The sequence below is a fragment of the Pleurodeles waltl genome, chromosome 2_2 (assembly GCF_031143425.1).
Source record: "Pleurodeles waltl isolate 20211129_DDA chromosome 2_2, aPleWal1.hap1.20221129, whole genome shotgun sequence".
In the NCBI taxonomy this organism is placed as follows: Eukaryota; Metazoa; Chordata; class Amphibia; order Caudata; family Salamandridae; genus Pleurodeles; species Pleurodeles waltl.
Window position 1 is genome coordinate 1,027,055,822 of NC_090439.1, and position 27,802 is coordinate 1,027,083,623.

General features: G+C 46.0%; 1 protein-coding gene across 1 annotated transcript in view; it reads right to left on the reverse strand.

Moving 5' to 3' along the window:
• TMEM71 (transmembrane protein 71) overlaps nucleotides 1-27,444 on the reverse strand; it is a 160,771-nt gene extending 133,327 nt beyond the window's left edge. The window contains exons 1-2 of the mRNA XM_069220774.1: nucleotides 27,127-27,444; nucleotides 10,047-10,119 (exon numbers count right to left, since the gene is read on the reverse strand). Of these exons, the coding sequence (XP_069076875.1) occupies nucleotides 10,047-10,092 (46 nt within the window). The 5' untranslated portion in view covers nucleotides 10,093-10,119; nucleotides 27,127-27,444. The remainder of the gene's footprint in view (nucleotides 1-10,046; nucleotides 10,120-27,126) is intronic.
• Between the last annotated feature and the right edge of the window lie 358 nt (nucleotides 27,445-27,802).

A 27,802-nucleotide genomic window follows, 5' to 3' on the forward strand; every position in this document is an offset into this window, starting at 1 on the left:
CGAAGGGTGTGGAAAGCGTTGCTAGCCTATGTGCAAAACTCGTTAGCGCAAGCGCCATTTAGTCTCACTTTTACTCATGCAGCTCCAGAAGCGGGGAGTTGTACGTGCAATGCACACTTTGTAGCACTGCAGTGCAGATTGTTATGCAAGGGATTGCGTATGATCATATGTCCTTGCATAAGCTTGTGACTTCCTTTTTCCTCAGTCTCTTGCATCACATTTATCAGGAAGGGGCAGTTGTTTTTTTTTGCCTCATAGACCCGAAGTGTGAGCTCGTCAGCAGTCCAGCAGTAGTACCATAACCTCAGCCAGCGAGGACTGGGAGAGCGAGCCTGTAGGGCTTGTGGTACAGAAATACTGGTGGCCGGAGGAAGGTAGTGAATACCTGGACCAACCTTCCGTTGTGGGGGGGGTGGTGAAAACAATTGAATTCGAGCAAACTTGGAGGAGAAAGATAAATCGGGAGTCTCTGTAAGAACGTTGGTCCACATTTACAAATGTATTTTATTCCATGAGTGTGTGTGACTTACGCCTGTAAATTCAGGAGTTAGTCAGGTGTAAGTTCCATCTACCCACAAAACAGTCGAGATGAACTGCACCCTCCCTTGCAGTCTTTAGAAGCAGACTCAAGACCTGGCTCTTGACTAAGACCTGCAAAACCCCAGCACCCGTATACCCTTTTGGAGTGACAGAGCTGTGCTATACAAATAGTTATTCATTGATTAGTTGATTGAAAGAAATAAATAATCTAATTGTAGGGATGAAAAAGGCCTCTGCTTGCTAATGGTTGTGCGGCCCTGCCCTGAGTGCCTGTGCTGTACTGTTGTCTGAATGGCTAATGCTGATTTTTGTTGAGATAGGCAAACATGGATCATGTGTGCACCATGAGATGGGCCTGTTTCAAGGATTGGGGTCTTGTTGGACTGGAAGGGACGGCCAGGCGCTACCCTCATAGTGGTGGAGGGCTACTGCCTTCACCAGGAGTTAAGCAGCACTAGCACAGTGGTGGCAGCATATTGTGTAGAAATCAGTAGGAATGAAAAGGTCCTTTTAAACCTGTGTCACTGGAGTGAGGCCTACGCTGCTGAATGCTTAAACCACGCTTGGCCTACATCAGTAGGATGTAAAGTGCTGTGCAGCGCTGGATGTATAAGTGCCTCAGGAGGGTACAGTACAGGGATAGGCAGTGCTGTGCAGTATGCTTCGGAATGTCTCCAGCTGTGACAGTTTTGATATCTGAAAATGGACTATCATAGGGGGAAGTAGAGACCCCAAAAATGTGCCATCTGCCAAGCAGCCAGACGGGGTGTGTGAAGAGGGGAAGCTCTGCAAGACATCTGCCTGTGACCAGGACTGGGGGGCCATGGCCGGCTAATTGCCTTGATGGGTGAGGTGATATCACCCAGGGAATCAAAGACCACCAGCTTTGAGGCCTGCAGCACCCACGCCGGATTGCTTCCCACAACCAGAGTGCTCTGTGAGGAAGAGGACCATGTTGGACAGAGCAAATTCAAGTGCGGAGCGCTGCCTAGAAGACTCCCAGTGCAAGGGGCGAAGAGATGGCTGTGCACTGTATGAGTTGTTGCCCATGTGCAGAATCGGATCAGTGACCCCTGTATGCCAGGTGAGGGCCCTGTGAACTTAGCTGTGAACCAAGTGCTGTATGGGAAGCATAAAACATGTACATCCTCATTGCGGTGATCCCGTATGCCACAAGGGGCCATAGTGGAAGTAACTGCTGCTGGCAAAGCACCAAGACCTACGTATATCATGTATCAGGAGGGGCCATCATGGCATAGGTGACTATGAAGAGAAGACCAATGCCTTGCCAGTGGAAACTGTGCCAACTCCATATGCAGGAAAGGGCTGCCAGTACCAGGTACTGTGATGTTCGGGCTGTCGCCCGAAAAACGGAGGCTGCTACCTGGAGGGCAAAAACAAACATCAAGAGTTGCCCTTGATTTCTCCAGTGAGTTTTGGAGAATGTTGAGAAGACATCACCACTGGGACCAGATAGGAAGCCCTAGGATTAAACCCTGCCTCCACAACACCCCTGCTCCTCTGTTTGTGAAGCTCTGAATGTACAGCACTCACAGACGCCAGGAGTATTTCCAATCACTGTTAGAGCCGGTTGTGAGGCTCAGGAAGAGCTTGCGCCTGCCAGGTTCTGCCATGCATGCAACATGTAGACCAACTTGAAAGAATGGGACTGGAGGATTGTGAGTGTCTGCAGTCAGGGTACCCGCTGAGCCGCTGATTACCTCCTTGCTGCTGTAGCAGATAAGACTTGATATGGGCCTGCCGGGCTCCAGGGGACTCGTTACTTAAGGTGCTATGGCATCCCAGGTACTTTTGACTGTTTTCTAATAGTCAGAGTGGACTCTTGAGTAAGGCCTGCTAATGAGCATTCCCTGGATGTGACCACCAGTAAATAAGGAATAACCCCAACCACATTACATAGAAGAGAGTGGGACAGGGACTTGCCAGGTAAACACTAGAGCCCCGAGCTCAAGAGGATTGTGTTATACCTTATAAATGTCATACTACTTCTTTGAAGAATTAAAAATTGAAATTACAGTTGGGGCGTGGCCAAGCCAGCAAGCATAATGGCTGTTCGGCTGTGAAGCTCTGGAGGCGATCCCCGCGGATCAACGGACAATGGGAAGCTCGGGACAGCGTTCTCAGCTAGCACCATAGCCGGAACACCCTAGAAGTTAGGAGAGTATGAGGGTGCTGCAGTGACTCCATTTGCGCGGTGGCGGGCAGCTGAACTCATGCGGCCTACCCGCTCATGGCCTGCGTGCCTCGGAGGCCCTGTGGCGACAGGGGCCTCGGGTGAGCCTTCGGTGTGTGGCCGATCGGGCAGTGCTGTGCTGCCAGGGAGTGAGTGCGGAGGGTGGCCTTCCCCTCCCCTGCCCATTGCCCGTAGGGGCCCCTCCCCAGGCGGACAGACGATCGAAGGAGACGAGGGAAGACTGGAGGTGGCGCATGACCAGAGCTGAGTGCTCTGGCTGCCCCATGCTCATGCAGATCGGAGCGGTGGGGCGCTGTGGCGCCGAAGCCATTAATTCTTTGGTTGCGCATGGTGGTGGGCCCCCATGTGGACTTCTGAGCATGCTGCCATCGGGGGACCTTTTAGAGATGGATGGTGCCCTCTTGTCAACACTCTTACTGGAAGCCCATGCGGGGCCTGTGCCAGACGTGCATGATCCACATTGCTGCATTAATTAACCAGTTGCTATATAATATCCTAGAGCTTTCCCCAACTTGCTGTTCCTAACGTTTTTGTGGTGCATCCTTTCTGGCATTGTGGTGGCATTTACTGTACTGCCATTGGCACTACTCACAAAGGGCTACTGCCTCATCCGTGATATTACGGGAGACAGCACAGGGCCATTGATACGGACATGGTGCGCGGGGACCCCAAACAATGAAAGCTCCCCTTCGAGGAACCTACATCATAGCCCACGAGGGGTGCCAATGGTGGGTCGGCGAAATCGGGAATGGCAGGTGCAGAGGACATCGTGGCGGAGCTCCATTCGGGCTTCCACACAATTGATGCTCATTTCGACACCCTAACCGCCAGACTGGATGGCATGGGAGATCATCTTGATAGACACCAGACCTGACTGGAGGACACCGAGGAACGTATATCGGGGCTGGAGGCTGAGGCCACAACAACGGTGAAGAGGCTGGAAAAGGTGGAGGCCAGACTACGCATGGTGGAGTTTAAGAACGAAGACCTAGAGGCGAGAGGTCGCAAAAAAAAAAAACATACACATTGCAGGGATTGCTGAATCCACAAACACCTGCTCAAAGGACCTTTTCATGGAAGGTCTGCTCGTTTAACTATTGGGTCACCAAAATTTCACAGCTACGTTCGTTGTTAAGAGGGCGCCCCGCTCTCTGGGTCCGCGCCCAGCACCTGGGAACCCGGCGTGGCTCATTATAGCGCAACTACTCAACTGCAGACACTGTGACAAGGCACTCCACCTCGCCAGAGGGAAGGAGCCCCTCCATTACCAAGACACAGTTGTCTCTTTGTTCCCTGACTATACCCCTCCTGTCCAAGAAGCCCGGAGGAAATTCACTGAACTGAAAAGAGCACTCCAGAAACTGGGCCTACTTTATGGCATGCTCACCCGGCCAGGCTACAGGTGGATGTGAATGGTAAACCACGATACTTCGACAATCCACACCAAGGCCAATACTTTTTGCAAGCACTATTGCAGACAGGATGCTGCATCCCAGGCCTCTGCTGCCGGGGATGAGATGCCTGGCACGAATCCGTCTGCCAATACCTCTGGACTGATGTCCAGCCACAGCCCGCTGGGCTGTATCCCCCAGCTCTGCAATGTCTATTTGTCAATTAGCTAGGTCATATCGTTTCCTATTGATTGAGATATTGGAAACCCATTACCTTAATGCTTATGTCCACCCATTATGCTGTGTATTTACTCTTTTTTCCTTACTGTTCCACGGGGGTAACTGGCCCTAGTGTTACTACGCCCACATGGTTGATACCAAACTTATTACTGCCCTGATGAGGGTATTTCTTAGTTTGGAATTATGGGATTCATTTGGCTGTTCTTTGCCGAGTGTGGGTGGGGGAGAGGGGTTGTTTCTAATCTTTAGGTCTCAGAACGTTACTGTATACTTACTTTCTTTTCTGATTCACCAATTCTTGCGCCTGAACACACCATGTCCATGACAGGCATCGCATGTGTCAGGGAACGGTCAACGGCGGTGACCTTCATGTCTAGGAACATACGAGGACTTAATAACCCTTGTAAGGGGAAATAAGTGCTGCAGTACCTGACCAGACATGGGGTGCAACTTGCCTTTTTACAAGAAATGCATTTACCTGCGGGCTCCACACATACATTTGCTTTCGCTTGGGGTTCCTACCGCTACTTTGTCAGTTACAGCACATACTCCTGATAGTTTAGCATCCAGATCCACAAGAACCTCACCTTTACATGTTCCTTATCCTACTCAGATGGAGAGGGTAGATTTCTCATGGTCGCAGGTACACTTGTGGGCCTTAAGGTACTGCTTATAAATGTTTATGCACCAAATACTGACTTTCCTGACTTCTTTTAGAACTTACAGACCCACATGCACTGCTTTGGAGCGGATCACGTACTCATGGGAGGCGACTTTAACATGCTACTAGATCCCTTGGTGGATACCACTGCCACAGTCCCTACCACTAAACCGCGCTTTTATCGACTCCTGCACACTATCTGTGAAACATATTCCTTACAGCATGTATGGCATTGCCATAATGTAGGCACAAGGGCATTCACGTTTCACTCAGTGCCCCACGGTACCTGAACACTCATAGATTACTGGCTCTTGTCTGGTCTAACTACTCCACTGATTACTGCCGTAAAGCACCACTGCTGCACGTTATCCGACCATTCCCCAGTATTGATCACACTTAATATTCCTGTGCTGGGGGGTGTTGCGTGGTCCCGGCCTTTCCCTGATCTGTTGTTGCACGATACAGTCTCCAGATCGGAGCTGAAGGAGGCCATGATCGAATACTTCAGGATTAATGAAGGCTCATTGAAATCACATGCAATTTTGTGGGATGCATTCAAGGCATACACTAGGGGCATCTACATCTCTAAACACTCTGGAGTTCTGCGTGACATCAGGCACAGCATCTCTGGGGTGGAGATGCAGCTGGCAGTGGTTGAGAATGAGGCACTAGAGTCTGATGCTAAATCCCACCTTTACAAGCTTTTGGATGAGTTTCACGAATTGGCGGAGAGGGAGGCACTCCATCTGGGGAAATCCAGTGGGGCCCGCAGATATGGTGCGGGAGAGCGCCCAGGGCGTACATGGTACCATTTACTCCACCCTGCTTACTCATTTACATACCTACTAGACGTCAGGACGGAGGATGGCACACACACATCATGGGCTCCTCAGAGGTCCTATCAGAATTTGTTAACTACTACTCCCGACTCTACATTGCCCCACCTGCCCCTCCTCACAAGGAGTTGCAGGCGTATCTTCTTGAAATTGTAATGGTGTTGTTAACCACCTCTCAGCAACAGTTCCTCAGTGAGCCTTTCATAGTAGATGAAATTATACAGTCCATAGATGCCATGGAAGGTACGCATGCCCCTGGATTGGATGGGTTCATCTGGGTATTTTACAAAACATATAAGGAGCTTTTGGCAGCACAGCTTCTACTAGTATATGTGGAGGCGGTCAACACTGGTGTACTCCCATAAACACTGCAGGAAGAAGTCATCACTCTGCTGTCTAAGCCTGGCAAGGGCCCACTGGAGTGCGGCTCTTACAGGCCCCCCTCTCTTTTAAACGTTGCGCCTTTTGCTACTTTTAAAACAAATTATTTTCCAAGCTCAATCAGGCTTTGTACCACATCGATCCACTTCTCTTAACCTCCGCACTGTCTTCTCAGTGTTGAACAGAGTGTAACCTACCACCCCATCAGCCACAGCATTGTTGCATGTGGAGAAATCCTTTGATTCCCTTGCCCGGCCATTCCTGCACTCCGCACTGCGTAAGATCGGATTCCCTCAAGGCTTTACAGCTTTGATTTCCTTTCTCTATTTGCAGCCCACCGCTGCTATTTGGCTCCATGGCACATTAACCCCCATCCCTCCCCGTTGAGCGGGGCACTCAACAGGGATGCCCACTCTTGCCCTTACTTTTTATAATAGCAACGGATCCCTTGGTGCGCCACATGCAGGAGAAGCATATTCACAGAGATTTACAATTTAAAAGTGGTCCACTTCTCATATTATTATATGCGGCCAACATTTTATTGTTTGTGCATCACCCTGGAGACAATCTGAATCCCATATTGGACGAAATAGTCAGTTTTGGTGCATTCTCTGGGATACACATTAACAAGGGGAAATCAGAACTCTTGCCTCTTACTGATTCCACCAATCTCCCCCGTTCGGAATATCCACTAAAATGGTGTAATGACTCAACCAAATATCTTGGCATTCATATTCATAGGGACAGGAGCAAATTATAAGGCTTAATTATGGACCTACGGTTGACAGATTGAAGGCACAGATGGAACGTTGGGTGAGGCAGGCCGAATATCTCTTTTTAGAATGATAGTTCTACCACAGTTTCTTTACCTATTTTTAGATGTTCCAATTTCGCTCACTAACAATTTTTTGAACACGCTCTGTGACCTATTGACGCAGCTTCTCTGGGCTGACAAGCATCCTCGTTGGTTCCATCCAGACATGCACATTCCCTAAGCCATTCCCGATCGGGACCTTGCGGCCCCTATACCCTTGCACACGCTACTAACCTGGGACATTCCCTTGGACCCCAGTAACGTCCAAACTCTATCCACTACCTGTTGGGCATGGTGTTAACTTGTACGTATGCTACAATATGATTTGCTGTACTCCCCCGCTCTGCCACTACCAAATAAACCTTATTTTCCTATCACACAGGAAGTATTTGTGCAGCGCACACTGCAGACATACGACATTCACATGGTGGGCGATGTGTTTCCTGATTAACATGTTTTTTCGCGCACAGAGGACACATGTTTTGCTGACGCCACTCAGCTTCAGCAGTCTGTGCTCTGTCGATTGCAGAGTGTTCTCCGTGCCCACTTCCCTTCATACCCACTAGCACCTGAAGACTTTTAGCCCCTTACATTAGTCATCACAGCAGACATCTAGTTTCCAGGCTATATCAGGCGAGCGTTGCGATATTACCCGCTGATGATACTAAGCTTACAGAGGCCTGGGAGTTGGACATAGGTAGACCCCTCTCAGAGAGCATATGGTGTGCATGTTGTGCTCAGACCCGATATGTGTCCTTTAATCACAGGCATAAGCTGTTACATTTTAAATTATTGTGTAGAGTATATCTGACATCGGTTGCTCAGGCCCATATGGATCATTCACGATCATCTAACTGCCCTAAATGCCTTGCGCCAATGCAGGACTTCCCGCACATGACATGGACATGCCACCATATTAGTACGTACTGGAGTTAGGTGTTTGGTCTTCTAGCGATAATGTTGGTTACGCATACTAACCCGAACCCACGGATGGCTCTCTTGGGGTACATGGGAGATCTTCCTAAAAGATTGAATCGTTATGTCGCTATAGCACTCTTGCTGGACAAGTGAGAATAAGCACTCCTTTGCGGAACCCAGAAGGCACCCACTACCAAGCGCTGGATTGTAAGCCTCCTTCATTGTGACACTTTTAGTGAAATGTATGCATCTCTCCAGCCCCCAGTGTCTTGACTACGTGATATCTGGCAGCCAATCAGGGACTACTTACGCACTCTTGACACTACCCTGTCCAGTTTCCCTCATCACGGAGAAGCGTGTTGATATATCAGGGCTCAAAAAATCCACTCGACCACTCGCATTGGTGAGCCTTATTTGATCAGGTCGAGCTATTTTTAATACTTACTCATCCCTTCTGGCGAGTTGACACTGAACATGTGTTCTGTTCTGTTGAAAAGGGGAGGGGCAATAAAAGATGCCTTTAAATCTTGTTCTTATGTCACATTTGCTCTGTGTTCACAGACAGAGGTCAAAAGCCAGTTTTTCTTACAATTCATTTTCCTTCTGACTGTAGAGTTCCAGGACCTTGTAAGGTGAACTGTGTAACCTGCTGCTTAGAATGTAAAATAGAAGGATATAGGGTGTCCGGTTGTTTCCTAACACACAACATTTAAATGACTAAGTCAACTGTGCAAATATTTGAAACAAATATTTCAGTAGTTGTGAAAGCCCTGTGTGATGAAAAAATATTTTAACAGGATGAAAACAAATCAGAATACTTTACGAGTTGATGTGCAAGGGATATGTTTTCTGAAACCCAATTTTCACAGATTGTTAATACACTATATAGTTTTATCAGTAAAACTGCAAGTTAGTGGAGGGTTTTTTGGACATTTCTTGGAAAGGTACTGTGTGTAGATAATAATATGTTACCACGTCATGGTTTAGTAATATATTTATTAAAATTGAGTGTTTAAGCAAACTGAGAAACACTCCTTCCCGCATGGCAATGTTGTAAGTAAACTAAAAGAAGTCCTAAGTTTTGTCGGCTAGACCTCATGGGTATGTGGGCTAGATTGTTGTGATGCATGCAGAAAACTTTAGTTTAATTAATCAAACAAAAGAGGATTTTTTGTACTGCATAAATGCTGAGCTCACATATTTGAAGGTGCAATCATATGTGAGAATTAAGAAAAAGGCGACTCTGTAAACTATGTGCCTAGGATCACACAATTTGAGACCCGTTTATGGGTCAAGTACATTACAGTTCGAGTAGATTATTTAAGGTCCTCGACCTGCAGGACTAGTAACATTTTAATGATTTTTCGAGCCCTTTATATGACAATGAAATTGGCTAATATTAAATGTTTCTGCATGACTTGAATGTTCTCATTTAGGTCAATGTTTGCTGTCTGACCCTTTATTGCTAAGTCATCTGGACGTAAATGCATGCCTTCTTCATTTACCCTTGGTATTTTATGTTTCTCTATGATACATTGTGTGTTACCCTCATAGCATTGCTTGCTACCTGTTCAGACAGTCCTCTTGCTGATTGCATTGCTGTTTATTCTTGAAAATGATAAATACATTTAAAAAAATAGAAATTAGAGTTAGAAATAAAATACTTTTTTAATATAAAAACAAGTATTTGACTGGACATAAAGTGTTTGGCATTCCTGAGTGCACTTTGAGTTATGAATCATGCTCACTAACCTGTATCTACACTTCAAACCCTCACCCCCTCCCAAGGGAGGCTTTGACTGCTCATCCACTGAGAATCAAGTGCAGTAGGGGTACCTGGCCCAGTTGCTCAAGACCCATAATAAGTCGGGACCCCCGGACATCAGGAGTATATGGTCTTAAACAGTGACCCTCTGAAAGGGGTTTTGACACTTATATACATGCTTCAAAAATAATTGTTCTGTAAAAGTGAAGTTCTGTGTTTCCCATTGTTATTAATTTGCCAAACGCACCCCCAATTCCCACCAACATAAGTGATAGCAGTGCATACATTTACTTGACACAGGCGTTGACTGTAGATCAGGCAGGCCGTGCATTGTGGTGTGGTCTCTGCAGTTCTGTGCCTGTCAAAGAAAATGTGAAAAAATGGCAAGATACAGATTGAGTTCTAATGTAGCAAATTATGTCATAGATCACAACATGAGAGGATGCAAATAGTTCTCTATATTCATTTTCAGTCTTTATTACCAATGCCGTAGGATGTGACTGATGCCAACGTATATATAGATTTAACACGACACAGCACTTCAATTGTACATGATGTGTCTACACCAAGTAACAATATCATCAGAGCAAGGCATTCTGGAACATGTAGTCCAGCATATCTGGAAGACAACACTATATTGAAAGTAAGGCAGTCAGACCTCCCTTGAGAATATGTAGCTTGGGTGAATTTGTCCATACTTCCGCTATTGTTTGGTGACCTGTAACCTGGCTCTCCTCTGCTCATCCCATCCACCTTGTAAGTGCCTGTGTGTTACCACCACACAGATTGCTGTCATTTTGGAGCTTTAGATGCACTGAGTACTATATAGCTCACACTATTTTGCAATTTTTTGGAGGTGAGAAGGTGCACAGTTTATACTACTGTTACTATTTTCTCCACTTTTTGGAAAATGTGCACATTTCCTGTGTTTCAGTTGTGATTAGCAAAATGGTTTTAGATTGCTATTGCCTTTCCATTTTCACTAAAGACGTCATAGCACAAGCATTAACTAGTATTATGCTCCATGTTTTTTGTAGGTTTCACTAGAGACAACTATAGCTGTCTTGCAGACTTCATGCTACCAATACTTTATAAAATATATGCATGAAGTAGTGCCGGGAGAGTGGGCTCGTGTCAGATTCCTTTGGTTATTAGCACTTATGTAGTTTTTAAGGTCTCACATTGGTTGGATGGGCTGTCCTTTGAGTCCATGGCATTTTGTGGACGGTTACATTGTCCAATTACTGATTCCATTAGGTATTGGTTGGCTGGTAGACCTTCATCTAGTCATTTCCTGTTTCTCCAATGTTGATCGCTTGCTTCCCCTAGTCCTATCATTCTCACTACACACCATGTCTCCCCTTACCCTCCACCCTTGCGCCTCTGTTCATCCATTTCTGTCTCCTTGCACCTCCATTCACTCCCCCACCTTTCTCCCTCTCCATCATCACTTATGCATTCATCCTCTCCCTTCCTCTTATATCACCCATCAGTCAATCTCACTTCTCTGTTCATTTTGTTCACTACTCCTTACTGCCATGTTCAAACTTGGTGCAAAAACACTGATTGACAATGTTATTCTCAGACCAAAGGGAACAGCTTATATTGCAATTATTCTGCATTCTGGTATTTCAAATGTTAGAAACTAGGTTATCCTTTTGACTGCGATGTGAGCCCTGGTCAAGCAGCAACCACATTACTAGTCAGAGTAAGGCAAAAGCAAATCCGAAATTAGCCTATGCTCAACCCCCTGGTAGCTTGGCACACAACAAGTCAGGCTTAATTTAGAGGTAATGCACAAAAAATGTGTGCGACACTTCAAACAGTAAAACAATGAAAACAACATGCAACAAGATCCCACACCAGGTTACAAAAAATAGAGCAACATTTAATAAATACAACAAGACCCAAATAACACAAATTCAATCAGTAGAACTGGAGTTATGAATTTTTAAATAATAAACTGCAAAATATTGCCTAAAAGCATAAAGCGTCAACCGTGGCAATCTGGTCGCATTAGGCCAGGCCATAGTCAAAAGGTCAGGCCGACTGTCCTGCTGAAGTTTTACCTTCACAAGTTTTCTTCCAAGAGTCCCGTTCACATTGGAAAGGGTCCGACAGTCAACCTTCTGCGAAGAACAGGCTGGATTCTACGGACAGGCGGGCTGGAGCTTCCCGTTGGCAGTCCCTCAAGGGCTGTCAATGCTGCTGTGCAAAGAGGTGGACTGGCGATGGCTTATGCTGGATTTTGGTTTGAGTTGTGTGGTTCAGATGCAAATGGGCCCGTTCGCAGCCATGAAGAACCCAAAAGCTTGATTCCAAGAGCTTGTGAGCCGCAATACCGGCCCAGGACCTGAGAAACAACATTTGGGGGTTCAGGAACTCGCTGCAGCTGTGTCCAGGAGCTAGTTGGGGAGCCTCTTATGTCCCTGAGGCTCAGATCAGGCCAGCTGTCAGGTGAGTCAATGCAAACCTTATCTGAAGAGTCCACGACGTGGCATAGCAGAGACAATATGGAACAGTTGCTTAAACCCTGCCACCCTCACTTGTGATCCCTGGGTACACCAAGAAAGATAGATGGGGGCTAGGGAAAGTGGCCCAGTTTTCCCTAGCATTGTTTTTCACTTTGAGAGTACTACAGTCTAACCTTAAACACACAAACACAATCATTGTGAGAACCTTCTCTTCTGTTACCTAGGCTCCCTACTTTTCTGATATTGTCCCAATAGTCTGATTCATAAGCTACCTGCGATCAGCTAGCTGCTTTGCTGAGTTAATGCTCAATGGCTACTTTTTGTGATTGGAGTCGTCTGGGCTTTTCGCGGGAAATATTCTATCTCTCTAGGGTTCTGCTATGATTACTTCCCATAGCTATTAATGAGAAACCACACCATTAGCATCTTAGCCACATGAGTCAGCATCAAATAATAACACAACGTGATTGTTTTGTTAGTATTTCCTCCACTATCCAGGCATACAGTTATTACATTAGGGCTTAGATTGGTAGAGGATATTGGCAATAGTCCCTTCTTGCATGTGGTTCACTTATTTGTTGGATAGCGTTCAGGTTTTGATGCTCTTTCTTCTGTCCTTTCTAGGTGAGCATGCTCCCGCTGTGGACAACGTCCAGAAGATGTCGTCCAGAATCCCCAAAGGCATGCAGGTAAGCGTGAAGACATTGAGAAGCGCGTCCTCAATGCTTGAGGCAAAGCAAAGTTTACTTCCTGAGTGAGATTTAAATAGGCCCAAGATAGGTGCCATAATTTGCTGTGTTCTCGGCAAAGAGAGGCGAGTAGTCCACAAAAGCAACATAAAGAATGTGTACTGTTGTGTTCCCATAAGGGAGTGAAGATATATTAATGAGCGGTTTGAGAATGGCATACATATATATAAACAGTGAACAACATAAGCAATGGAGGGCTGGGAGTAGCATATATGGATACACACAGTGCTGGGGGGCTAGGATGTACATAGCTACAACAGTGTTGGCGGGCTGAGATGTACAGAGCCACACAGTGCTGGGGCGCTGAGATATGCACAGGCAGGATGCGCAACGGCCTGGGAGGGGGACTCTGTGCCCTTGCCCAGAATATGGGAATAGGGAAGAGCTAGGCGAGGGAGCATATGAAGGACCATGAAAGGGACGCTGACACCAGCAGACTAGCCCTTTGAGTCACTTTGGAGTCCTGGGTTCAAGATGAAGTTACAGGCCCAGTTCTACCCCAGGCAGGAGGGCAGTAGGCAGCAGGTCAACACAGTGGACAGCAGTTCCTTTAGAACAGCAGTCCAGCAGAGTGGTAGTCCTTGTAGCAGCATAGCAGTCCTTCTTCCCAGCAGAGTATAAACAAGTCCAGAAGTGTACTGAAGAGCTGGTGAATTAAGTCATTCTTTTATACGCAGCTGTGCCTTTGAAATGGGCATAAGCTTCTAGAGGCATGCCTTTGAAAAGCACAGATGCCCTGCCTTCCCTGCCTTGGCTAGAGACTAACTACAAGGGGGATGCAGCCCTTTGTGTGGCAACAGAACACAGCCTATCAAGTGTAAGTGGGGCTGTGACCAGCTTCTCCCTCCCGTCATGTCAGTGCTGGCCCATCCAGTCTCACCTAAGCTCCCTTTGAGTGTGGCTGTCTAGGAGGAATACATCAACCCCAACTGCCATCCACACTCAGTCATGTGTCCCAGAGACAGGCTGCATGCACCAACTGACTAAGGCAAAAAAAATGCCAACTTTCTAAAAGTGTTGAATACAACAACAACAATGTGATGGATAGAATGCTTGAATTAATATCAGCCACTGGCAATCGCTCAGACCGCATCCCAATCCATCATTTGTTGCCCACCGTGCCACCTTAGTTTGGACCCAGCCATATGCAAATCAATCTTGACCCTGTGCCTCATGGGAACTGTCCAGTCCGAATTGCCAGACCAGGTCCTCTCTGAACCGGAATACAAGCAACCTAGCACCGGTTTAGGACCTGTCAATTGGGATGTGACCCGTATAATCACCAGTGTTTTAGATTAATTCAAGCATTTCATCCATCAATTTTTGTATACTTTAACTTTCTAAAAGTGGCATTTTAAAAGCAGTAATTTAAAATCTGACTTCACCATTTGTTAGGATTTTAAATTAGGATTCCAGAGACACCAAACACAAAGCAGTTACCTTTTCCCATTTGGAAATTACACTGATAAAATGTAATAAAGTAATTCCAATGTTATCCTATGGGAAAGGTAGGCATTTCAGTAGTGAAAAACGGATGTAAGAGTTTTTCACTTCCAGAACATGTAAAACTTAAAAGTACACGTCCAACATTTTATATATATACTACACCCTGTCCTTGGGGCTGTCCAGGGCGTACATTTGAGTTGGCTTATATGTATTGAAAAGGTGGTTTTGGACCTGACAAATGGTTTATTTTTCCAGGTCAAAATAACAGTTTAAACTGCACACACAGGCTCTGCAATGGCACGCCATGTTTAAAGCACTACTTAAGTGGGTGGCACTGTCAGTGCTGCAGGCCCACTCGTAGCATTTACACATGTAGTGTACTTTACTAAGGGCTTATAAGTAAATTAAATATGACAATTGGGTATAAGCCATTGTTACTATGTTTTACAGAAAGCACAGGCACTTTAGCACTGGTTAGCAATGGTAAAGTGTGCAGAGTAATAGGACCAGCAAAAACAGGAGGTCTGATGGCAAAAGGTTTTTAAAAGGGTTGCACACAAAAATGTATTAGTGGCATACACCTACAGTAACTAGCCTCCAAAACCTATTTTCACTGTTAGGGCTGTAGCTGTTCTATGAGGAACACTGAAGTTCAAATAAAATAATAAGTTAGTTGACTTTGGTTTGGGAAAAGCTACACAGACAATTAAAGCAATATTTTTATACTTATTAAAAATCCAATTAATTAGTAAAGTATGCTTTTTTAGCGAATATTTAGGAAAAGTGACTTTTAAAACAGTACATTTTACCTGGTTGAACTTTCAGTGGGCTAATTAGCATCAGCCAGCAGCTGGGCCCTGTCAGTGCTTCCCCTTATGAGGTGTGAACACTCCCATAGCAGGAACAAAGACTTAGGCCTTTTGACAGGAAGATTTGGGGGCGAGGAATGTGACTGCCCTCAGCTCAGGAAGGACAGATGGTTAGGGTCTAGGAACTTCATTAACTTGAGAGGACCAGAAAAGGACACGCTCAATCCAATTTACCTTGAAATGATCATGAGTGAGACCCAGGTAGTGAGACTCACCCACCATAAAGGCCCAGAAACTGGGTGTCCCATTTGCAAAAGGATCCAAAGTTACTACTAAAGTTCATTTGGTTTAACCTGCCCATTCAGAGTAAAGTGCAAAGGGAGACCTGAGGAAGGGAAATTTTTGTTTTTAGGCCATCTGTCACCAGCTGCGCACCAGGCTAGAGGGAGGGGTGCCTGGTCCTAAAACCAGGTTGGCGTAGCTGAAGAGGAGGAGACTGCTCATTTCCGTAAACACACTACTGTGTGGCAAACTCGCTCCCTCCTGGAGCAAAATAATAGATTCTGCCATGCCGGATTTGCTCAGAATAGTGCATTGTGAGATAGTTTGCAGTAAAGCCAACATGTTGTTTGGCAAAAGTGGGAAGGTTTGTCCTTGGGAACTTTTTCCTCAATGGCGAGGGAATGTCAAGGAATCATCCCCACCCACTGGCGAGTAAATCTTACAAAAGTAGCACCTCACCCATTGCTCACCAGAACACATTCTGGACCTGTGCAAGAACAGAATAGGACTCGACCTACTGCTTAAGTCCTATGTGGAGACCTTGAAGGGTGGACACTCTCCCACGTGCACCTAGGACTAACAAGTGGGCTCAATGTTCAATTAGATGACCTCCTGTGTGGCTAGAGGAAGATAACAAGCTGCAAAAGGTATTTTTCCTGAAGTGCCGAGCTGACCAAGTTGCAACTGGATCTGAATGGGACCCTGCATTTGGCCTCTGCTTTGAATGGGTCCTGGTTGCTGTCCCAAAGATCCTGGGAACCTTAGAAGTGATGAGGAGGAGCTGCTTCAGAAATCTTGCAAAGTTGAGACTTAAAACATTTTTAGACTTCCTACTCCTCTGGATCTTTAATCAAGACCTTGCAACAACAGTGGCCAGTTTCAAGAGGTCTACATCAGATACAGCTCGAGGCTTGGATGATTTTGAGTTCCATAAAACACTAACCCAAACGTAGAAATCTTGACCGGGTGAAGGCATGAAATATATCTGCCCTACACAAGTACTTCAGCAATATCTTGCCCACAGTGACTTTCCTGCCAAAACAAATAGCTTTAGCAGGATCTTGTCCAGTGGATAGCAGCTTCGAGGGGACTCTGGTGGATAAGCTTGTAAACTTGTCACACTGGAGAATTTAGACCTGCATTTCAGAGACAAAGTCAGAAGCTAAAGTCATTGACCAGGATGATCCTGCTTGATGTATCTTTTTCTTGGTGCTTTTTGCCTTAAACCTTTCAAAAGTCATATCTCTGGCTCCCCTTGTGTTTTTTTGTCATTTTGGTGTAATTTTACTGTAGGAGGCTGGCCTGACTTACCTGATAGTACTTACACCTTGTGCCAGGTCCAGTTATCCCTTACTAGTAGCTTAGTAGTGTTCTAGCAGCTTAGGCTGATAGAGGTAGCTATAGCAGAGCAGCTTAGTCTGAACTAGGAGACATGTAAAGCTCCTACTACACCCCTTATATCATATAGCACTATATCATAAGAATCACAATACTCAGAGTTACTAAAAATAAAGGTACTTTATTTTAGTGACAATGTGTCAGAAATATCTCAGAGGATATACTCCCTTAGGAGGTATGTAAAATAAACAAAATATACACACAAACCAAAATCAGGTAAGTAAACAGTTAGAAAAGTAGTGCAAACACTGTAGAATACAATAGGATGCAATAGGCCTAGGGACAACACAAACCATATACTCTAAAAGTGGAATGCGAACCACGAATGGACCCCAGGACTAGTGTAGTGTGTAGAGGGTCGCTGAGAGTGTAAGAAAACACTAAGGGTGTCCATTATACCCCACCCCAAGACCCTGAAAAGTAGGAGTAAAGTTACCCTACTTCCCCAGAAACACACTAAAGTCGTGATAGGAGATTCTGCAAAGACAACAACTGACTGCAAAGCACTGAAGACGGATTCCTGGACCTGAGGACCTGTAAAGGAAGGGGACCAAGTCCAAGAGTCACAAAAGTGTCCAGGAGGGGCAGGAGCCCACTAAACCCCGGATAAAGGTGCAAAAGGGCTGGCTCCGGTGGAAGAAGCTGAAGATTCTGCAACAACGGAAGATTCCAGGAACTTCTCCTTTGCACAAAAGATGTCCCACGGCATGCTGGAGGATGCAGAGTTGTTTCATGGCAGAAAGACCGCAAACAAGCCTTGCTAGCTGCAAAGGTTGTGGTTGAAGAAAATGGGTGCTGTCTGGGCCCTGGAAGGACCAGGAGGTCGCCCCTTGGAGGAGGAGACAGAGGGGGTGCTCAGCAGTACAGAGAGCCCATGCAGAAGCAGACAGCACCCACAGAAGCACTTAAACAGGCATTCAAGAAATCTGAGCACAGCAGTCGTCTCAACACTACAAAGGAGGGTCCCACGAAGCGGTGGTCAACTCAGCGAGTTGAGCAATGCAGGATGGAGTGCTGGGGACCTGGGCTATGCTTTGCATGAAGGATTCCTTGCAAAAGTGCACAGAAGCCCTAGCAGCTGCAGATCACGCAGTAAACAGGATTACTGTCTGGCGTGGGGAGGCAAGGACTTACCTCCACCAAATTTGGACAGAAGGACCACTGGACTGCCGGGGTCACTTGGATCCAGATCCTGTGTTCCAGGGACCACGCTCGTCAAGGTGAGAGGGGACCCAGAGGACCGGTGATGCAGAGGTTTGGTGCCTGCGTTAGCAGGGGGAAGATTCTGTTGACCCACAGGAGATTTCTTCTTGGCTTCCAGTGCAGGGTAAAGGCAGACAGCCCTCAGAGTATGCACCACCAGGAAACAGTCGAGAAAGCTGTCAGGATTAGGTGCTACAATGTTGCTGGTAGTCGTCTTGCTACTCTGTTGCAATTTTGCAGGCGTCCTGGAGCAGTCAGCGGTCGATCCTTGGCAGAAGTTGAAGATAGAGATGCAGAGGACCTCTGGTGAGCTCTTGCATTCGTTATCTGAGGGGAAACCCACAGGAGAGACCCTAAATAGCCCTCAGAGGAGTATTGGCCACCTAACCAGGTAAGCATCTATCAGGAGGGGTCTCTCACGTCACCTGCTTGCACTGGCCACTCAGAGGCCTCCACTGTGCCCTCACACCTCTGCATTCAAGATGGCAGAGGTCTGGGACACACTGGAGGAGCTCTGGGCACCACCCCTGGGGTGGTGATGGACAGGGGAGTGGTCACTCCCCTTTCCTTTGTCCAGTTTCGCTCCAGAGCAGGGGCTGGGGGATCCCTGAACCAGTGTAGACTGGCTTATGCAAGAAGGGCACCATCTGTGCCCTTCAAAGCATTTCCAGAGGCTGGGGGGCTACTCCTCCCCAGCCCTTAACACCCTCTCTCAGAGGAAATCCTTTGTTCTGCCTTCCTGGGACTGGGCTGCCCAGACCCCAGGAGGGAAGAAGCCTGTCTGTTGGTTGGCAGCAGCAGTAGCTGCAGTGAAAACCCCAGAGAGCTAGTTTGGCAGTACCCGGGGTCCATGCTGGATTCCAAAAATACCTGATTTGGCATGGGGGGACAATTTCATGATCTTAGACATGTTACATGGCCATATTCGGAGTTACCATTGTGAAGCTACATTTAGGTATTGACCTAAATGTAGTGCACACGTGTAATGATGTCCCCACACTCAGAAAGTCTGGGGAAATTGCCCTGAACAATGTGGGGGCACCTTGGGTAGTGCCATGGTGCCCTCACACTTAGTAACTTTGCACCTAACCTTCACCAAGTGAGGGTTAGACATATAGGTGACTTATAAGTTACTTAAGTGACTGTGAAATAACATGGACGTTATTTCACTCAGGCTGCAGTGGCAGTCCTATGTAAGAATTGTCTGAGCTCCCCATGGGTGGCAAAATAAATGCTGCAGCCCTTCAGGATCTCCTGGAACCCCAATACCCTGGGTACCTAGGTACCATATACTAGGGAATTATAAGGGTGTTCCAGTGTGCCAATCAGAATTGGTAAAAATGGTCACTAGTTGCAGTGACAATTTTAAAAGCAGAGAGAGCATAAGCACTGAGATTCTGGTTAGCAGAATCTCAGTGACACAGTTAGTCACCACACAGGGAACACATTTAGACCACAAACTATTAGCACTGTGGTCCTGGCTAGCAGGATTTCAGTGAGAAGGCAAAAACAAACTGACACACAAGTAAAAATGGGGGTAGCATGCCAGGCAAGATGGTACTTTCCTAAATTTACTCATTAAATATTAAATGTGTTTCTGTTTGTCTAAATTAGTTGTGGATTTTATTGTGTTGTGTTTTGACTTTTTACCTGTTTTTACTGATAAATACTTTACACATTTTCACCAGTTAAACCTGCCTGCTATGTACCAAAGCGACTATGGGGTTGAGGCCACATTTAAATTATTTAAACTGTGTTTCAGCCTGACAAGTTTGCGGTCTTATTCCTTGTGGTGGACTGAGATCCATCCGTATTATTAGCACATTTTTTATAATTGATAATACCAAGTCATCAATAGCACTGAACCTTTAAAGATACTTAACTTTTGTGAATAGGTCATCAGATTAAAGTATAAGGCAAGCCTATTGGCTTTTCCAAGGGGTCACCATATCAAACTATAGGGCACCAATCATAAACTAAGATGCACAATGGAAACCAAAGGATTCATTAATCATGTGTAAATGTATTCATTATCAATAAGTAGTGTATTGTTCATCAACAAAACTGTCAATAAAGCATTTGAATTCAAACCAACATTAGACATGTTTTAGAGTCTGTCCTTTAAAAACTTTGGTCACATAACATGTAGCAATAGGACTAACACCTGAGATTTAGAGCACCAAGCCCCATTTCCAGGAAAGCTAAATACTGGTAAAAAGTTTACCCAGGTCATGCATTCATATGGTTAATATCCTTGAAATCACTCCTGGGCTGCTGCTGCACTCCATGCAGCTCCCAGCAACACATAAAAATTACTTTGGTGGTGCGCTTTCCAGCTTGAGGCACCGCCAGGCCAGGTATATGTTCAAATTAGCCCTCTCATGGGGCATTATGGAGTACTTCCAGGCTGGGAGCAGTGCATGCTAAATGAGTGACTTCTGCCACTTTTCCTCTCAATGCGGTCCCTCTTTTGTTTTCATCTTGTTAAACGTGGGTCTTCGTGGGTGCCCTAGTCCCACCTGGGACACTGTCAGGCTGTTGGAAGCCCACATGGGGAGCACCAAGCCCACTCAGCCCCACTGGCTCCCTATATTCAGTAGGAGCCGGCATTGTGTCTGTTTTGCTCCTGCCCATGCTGTCCTCAGAAGGTGGGAGCCAAGAGAATATTCCTGCCACATGGAAAGTGGATGAAAGGTCTTGAAGGAGGGTGCATCTGCCCCTAGAACTCTGTCTTCCTGGTCTTGGTATTGGGCCCCAGGACCCTCTCGCTCACTCATCGGGATGTGTTTTTGCATTCCTCTTGCATTGGCTAGGAGTGGGATCCACAGGGCAGAGAATGATTCTGGGATAATTCAGTGAATGAACATCGCTGACCCTAGGACTCTGGCCTACCCCTGGGTTATTTTTATGAAGTACTGCCACAGCACCACATGCTCTGTTTCTCGGAATAGGCAGGTTTAAATTGCCAAATATTTGCAGGATCATAACTGGGGCTCCATTGGCAAATTTTCTTGATCTTTGGCGCATTTTACTTTTGGTGGTGGAGTGCTAACCAATAGGAGCATTTTAATAGGCTTCTGGCTTCTATAGAGTGCACTCTGTGGGGAGCTGGTTTCACTGGCTCCGTGCACCAGCCTTCTCCTCTCATGGCTCCTGGTGCTTCTTTCCTGCTGGTGTGGGATTCCTGACCAACCCCTCTGCTATCAGCTAGCAGAGCACCCTCCTGCCCACATTCCCATGCCCCAAAGTCTCCTGGCTACATTGCAAGGCTCTTGGGGTGGCAGCGGAGTCCAGATCTTTCCCCAGCTCATCCTCAGGGGGCATATAGGGGCCAGCGCCACTGGCCTTCAGGAGACGCATCTCGTCCGTGGGGTCAGCTGTAGGCACAGTCCTTAGATCATCAGGGGCATCAGGTAGCATCTTCTTCCAGCTGTGCTATTTATGATTCTAGTGTTGTCACCATCAAGTGTCTTGCTCACTGTCCCTCCATTGTGCAGGTGTTTATAAGTGTTGGAGGAAAGTTCTTAGTTGCCAAGCACCCCTTCCAATCCTAGCATGCCACATCAATTCTCCAACCCTGTCCCATTATTGTGGAACAATCCAATATGTCAGAACCCTTCTTTCCCTGGTTAGTGTTCCTATGCCCATCCAGGTGTGGCTATGATAATGAGCAACTCCTCCCTTGTGGTCACACCAATACAGGTCTGGGGCAGCTCATTCCTCCCACTGGTTTTGGGGCCACATTGTCAAGGAAGACAAAATGGAGCCAGCCCTTTGTGTGAACTACATCAGATTGTGACCAGGTAGGAATCCGCTGAAGATCAGGAAGGGGCTGGGCACAGCTCCAAGGCCATCCTGCTAAAAGAAGAAAAACAACTCTCCACAACAAAGCTCTATGTGCAATGTCTGGAAGTAATCCAGATCTTACCTTAAGGGAGCCATCTAAATGCCAGGTGACAGTTGAATGCTTAGAAACTTTAAGCAGGAGAATGGAAACATTCTAAAAGTGCCATTTGCTCAATAGGTAAGCATAATTGGATTTCACCATCAAATTTGATTTTGAATAACTATAAATATTAGTCATTTAATTATTTATCTCACTGCTACCAATATGAATTCAACATTTAATAAATGTAACAATGTAGCCCCATATTTTCTTAGGGAAGCAACCGGTCTTGCTGCAGTGAAAATACTTTTTGGGGATATTTTAATGTAAGGCCATGTTCAACATTAATTTCTAAATATTCTACTTTTAGATACCATGCATCCTGCCTTCGTGGGCAATAAGGCCTACCTAGAAGGGGTGACCTACTAAATTTAAAAGGCAGGGTTAGATATGTTAAAAGGAGTTATTTTGATAGGTGGAATTTGCAGGTTCAAACTGCCCCTGTCATGTGCACTGTGTGCAGCTACCAGGCTGTGCATGACAGTAATCTCTCACAAGCAGCCCACGCTGGGTTCTTGTGTAACCAGCTCAGGGCCCCTTACCTTAGCTGCACAACAGTAGCCTTAACTTACAAAGTGGACACGGGCAGTAGACATGCTCAATCCAATTTATTGTGAATTTATTGTGAGTGAGACCCAGGTAGTGAGACTCACCTACAATAAAAGTCCAAAAACTGTGTGGCCCATTTGCAACAGGATCCAACGTTACACATGGTTGCACTCTCTGCTAAAGGCTTTAGTGTGTAACCTCAGTCCACAAGGTGTGGACCTTGTAGTGGCAACTCAGCCATTCAGTATTCATAGGTTGATAAAATAATAATTATGCACATGAGGATTTTCTTCCTGAAGCCCCAACAGGCAGTTGGGTTTTTGACATGTGCTATGCAATGGCCAGGATGTTACGGATCTCTCTGAAACCCCACAAGTTATCCTTTGTCTGGAATCTAACCTGTTTCAACATAGTCCCTGTGAATGTTGATTCCAATTGTGTAGCTATAGTCTTATCTTTATTTATAAATATTGTTTAAGCGTCAGTTTTGTTTTCCCCTGTTTAAAAAAAATAATTTTAGGAAATCATTGTTTGCTTTCTGTTTCAGAGGAAGCTGGGATGGAGTTTGTTCTCCAAAAACAAAGCTTTCAGTATCAGGAATACGAATGTGGCCAACATCTTCTAACAAAGGTTGCAAACATTTGAGAATGGAGAAGAGGGTTTCTTCTGTGCAGTGGAAGTGGTCTGGCAGTCCAGTGCAAAACTCAATGTTCCTGGTACATACAACAAACCCACCCCATCAGTCTACTTCCCTACTCTTTACTCTCTGGGTCTGGTACAATATTTTGTGACCCGCTAATGTTCATAAGTAGCAGCAATAAAAGGTGTCACTGCAGCTGATGCTGAACATGATTCATTCTGAAAATTGGCCTTATGACAAGTATATGTTCTTGATTAATCACCAAAGTATCTTTATTGTTTCAGTCAAATCAGCCTTCACAATTAAAAAGTACTTCGTTGTACAAGTTAAAACAGCTAGCATTACGAAAATCGTGGTTAAATTTAGAATTTCTCTATTAAAATGCCCACAATGCAATCAACAATCCATTAAAACTTCCCCTTTTTGGCCATTTGACCAAGTTGTGGCTTATCATGTAAGTTCATTAAACCCAAATCGGGCGAATGGGTCTCAGCTAGTACCAGTTCAAAACTTTATATAAATAGCATTGTGGCACAAACAAGAATGAAAGGGTATGACTAGCTCGCAAAAAGGCGCTATAGACAGTATTTCTCCACATCTGAAAGGTACAATATCGACACTGAAAGGATGAAAGATTGGTCCTGGCCTGCCAGAGTTTGGATAAGTGACCTTTACCTTGCCTTGGGTAAGTGTATAACCTCCAGGTGGTTCTATGACTCACAGCCACCTTCTACAGCCACAAATTAAAAGGAGGTTCTCGTATTGCCACCTTGCAGTATGAGTGATAAAATGCTGGTGGCACAGCCCTGCCAAGTGTCACGCATCTCACGTTAGAATAACGCATTTCCGGACATTTCCCCTCATTACCGCAACGCCTGAGATTGTCATGCAAAGGAACTGTGTCCTGAACTGCTGTAAATACTTCTAATTCCAGTTTCACACTTTCCTGGGTACGCTCTGAGTAGTGTTTATCAAAGGCCACAAGGTGGCGCTGGTGTACACCGGGAGGTATAGGATTCTCGATATATTACGATATTTATATGGTTCCCTCGCCTTCATCCTTCGATTTTGCTTGAGAAAGTGTCACTCATAGTCGATGAAGTGTCACTCACAATTACACTGAAATTCTGAAAATGTCACACATAGCAATCTGAAACCTTGACAGCTATGGTGGCAGTGCTACCGCCTTGCAGTGGTACGCTACCACAAGAGTTTCGCCAGGGTCCTCTGTTCTTCTGTTAATGAGGATGCTCAAAATAACCTAGTGGGTTGTGCTCCTGCAGGAAAGACAAGCAGCGTTGTAAATTTTCTCCAAGCAAGTCCATATACCCGCCCTCCAGAGACTGGCCTATCAGAAGCTGCCAAAATGGTTCATGGTAGTGCACAGGACACCATTGTGGGCCAGAGTCCCATGATTTACAGTGCCCCTCACAATGCTGCCACCCTACGGGACTGGAATAAATGAGACAGCGCTTATGGCAGAGATGTCTCTTTTTCACTGTTTCAGACTGGCTGTGGCTGGGACGTTGCACAAGAATCTACTATCAAAGGTCCTACATTTACCCCGGCGGCCCAAGCCTCACCACACCTTCTAGTACTATACAATTGTGCAAGACATCCTAATTTGGAGGCACAGGACTCTATTATATCATGCTCTTGTTGCCTTAAAACTTTGCTCTGAGCAAGTAGCTGATGTAAGCATACCAGCTTCAGAGGCTCGTAAGATAAGCAGCACTGCAGAGAATTCCTTCACTCCTATCTCAAAACTGCTCAACACCTTCAGCTGGCAGAGGACAGGACATTCAAGGGGCCTTCAGTTGCCATGCAACAAACACAAGAAAAAATAATGCTATCCACCAACTCCACGAAATTCAAATTTAGAGGTAGGAGGTAAAACGAAAGAAAAGGTCTTATGGTTAGGTGCAATTCTTCGTTGTAGGAAAATGATGGTTTTAACACGGAAATGACAATTTATATAGCGCTCACCACTAAATAAACTGTTGTTTGTATTGGTGTTTAATAGAAGGTATTTTTCCACAACTGAAAGGGACGATGTTGACTTTAAAGGATGAAAGGTTGGCCCAGCCCTGCCATAGTTTGGCTATGTGACCTTTAGGTTAAACTCAGACCTTTGAATCAGCTGCCCAGCAGATGACAGCATCCAGGATGAATCCTTTAATCAAGATTAGGTTTGAAGCCAGGTAAATTCACAGTGGTATTTAGAAAAGCTATCTTAAACTGGGTCACTGAGGCAATGGAATGTCTACGGCATGACTTCCGGAATTATATGCCCTGCTGTCAACCACATCCTTGTAAATCACATCAAGTGTTAAAGTAACATTTTGCAGGGCTCGTTCAGCCACTGGTTTATTTCAGTGACAGATGGCACTGCTAAGGTAAAATCTGTTAATCTCTGCACACCATCCCACCAAACTTAAGCCGCATTTGGGCTCCTCTGCAGGTGGTCGGTCGCCCACCTTCCACTTACAGGCATTCCCAAGGGGGTTGACTGCCAGGTCCAGGTCCCCCTGGCACCGTCTTCACCTCTCCTTTCTGTGACTGTTTCTGAGACTGTGGCTTCGGCAGGCACCAAAAGATGCTCTTGGCAGTCCTGCACTGATGATAGAAGTCAGGCTTGCACTTGTGCCCGAGAGGGAGGGAAGGTGTGACCAGTGCTTTAACTCAAAATTTAGAAGTGCAGGTATTTACAATTTAGAGTATCTGTCTGCTCCTCAGAAGTGCAGGCCCCCACCCCCCTTTCCAATTAGTGAAGTGTAGGTACTCAATCCCTGACAGTACCTGTCCATTGAAAGCACTGGGTGTGACGCAAGCCCAGACCCTGCCTGTCGTGAAGTGGATCCACCAGGTAAGAGAATGGCTTTCAGGGGGCCAGGTCAATCAGGGTCACAAACACAGTAGTAATTAAAAACAGACATTATGACGTCTCACAATTGGGCCCTATATCCATGTCTGTTGGACCTGGCTTTTTTGTCAGGGTCATCTCCAAACTTTTTGCCTCATTCTTCCTATTTCGTCTGACCTGTTTCTGTTGGCTTTAGGACTCTGGGCACTTTACCACTGCTCACCAGTGCTCTCTGTCTAAATTGTAGTGGTGATTGGTTTACCCATGACTGGCATATTTGATTTACTGGCTGTAAAGTGCACTATGTGTGTCCAGGACCTGTAAATCAAATGCTACAAGTAGGGCCTGCAGCACTGGTTGTGCCACCCACATGCAACAAAAACTAGAAAAAATAGAGATATCCACCAACTTCACCAAATTCAAATTTTGAGTTAGATAGTAAAAGGAAAGAAACGTTCTTATGGTTAGGTGCAATTCCAATATAAGAGGAAATGATGATTTAAATATGGAAATGACAATTTATATAGTGCTCACCACAAAATAAAATGTAGCTGGCCTTCGTGTTTAGTAGAAAGTATTTCTCCACATCTGAAAGGTACATTACGACATTGAAAGGATGAAAGGTTGGTCCAGCCCTGCCAGAGTTTGGATAGATGACCTTCACGTTGTCTTGGGTAAGAGTATAACCTGCAGATAGTTCTATGACTCACAACAACCTTCTACAGCCACAAATTAAAATGGGGTTCTCGTATTGCCAGTGCCACCTTGCAGTATGAGTGGTAGAATGCTAGTGGCAATGGTACCACCTTGCAGTGGTACGCTACCACTACAGTTTCTCCAGGGTCCTCTGTTCTTCTGCTAAAGAGGATGCTGAAAATAATCTAGTCGGTTGCGCTCCTGCAGGAAAGACAAGCATCGTTGTAACTCTCCATACCAGTTACAAGTCTGAGACAAGCCTAACTGCATCCATCAGCCAGTGACAGTGAACTTTGTTGACATACGTTACCTTCGATGCGAAGCTCCGGTCACGTCCTTCTGGTGATGGGTGTTTATTGAAGGTTGCACTCCCTCCCGGAAAGAGTGCAAGTCTGTCTGTAACCCTGCGGGACCCTTCATCTGACTGGTGCGTGAGAACGGGTAACACGCACCCTGTACCAGCCGCGACCCCGCGCGTGACCCTCCCTCTTACACAGAATTCATGCACACGACCTCTGGATTCTGCCCTAGACTGGATACACTGTCTCGCTGGAGCGACGCTGCCCTGCGCTGGCCGGCTGAGCTCAGAGGCTTGAGAAATGCAGGCAGCTCCCTTCTGCAGCCTCTTGTTTCCTTTCAAAAGCCACCAGTGCGATAGGAGGCACCGCAGCCCGTGAGGTCACGCTTCCTGTTGCAGAAACAGGCTCAGCTCAGAGGGGTTTAGCTCTGAAGTGCAATCCTTCGAGGGCATTGCACACTGAAGCATCACCCGCCAGAGATAAAGAAACAGACAGGGTTCGATAAACTGTGTTTTTATTCAATACGCTGCCCTGGCAGGACTTTCTTCCGATTTGGGTCGGGTTCTTCAGAGTCTGTGACTGCAATCTGCACCACAAAGTCCCTTCCTGCAGGGGTTTCATCCCACAGCCACCACAAACAGCACAAGGTTGTTACTGGACAAGAGTCAGTTTTAGCTTCTTGGTTTA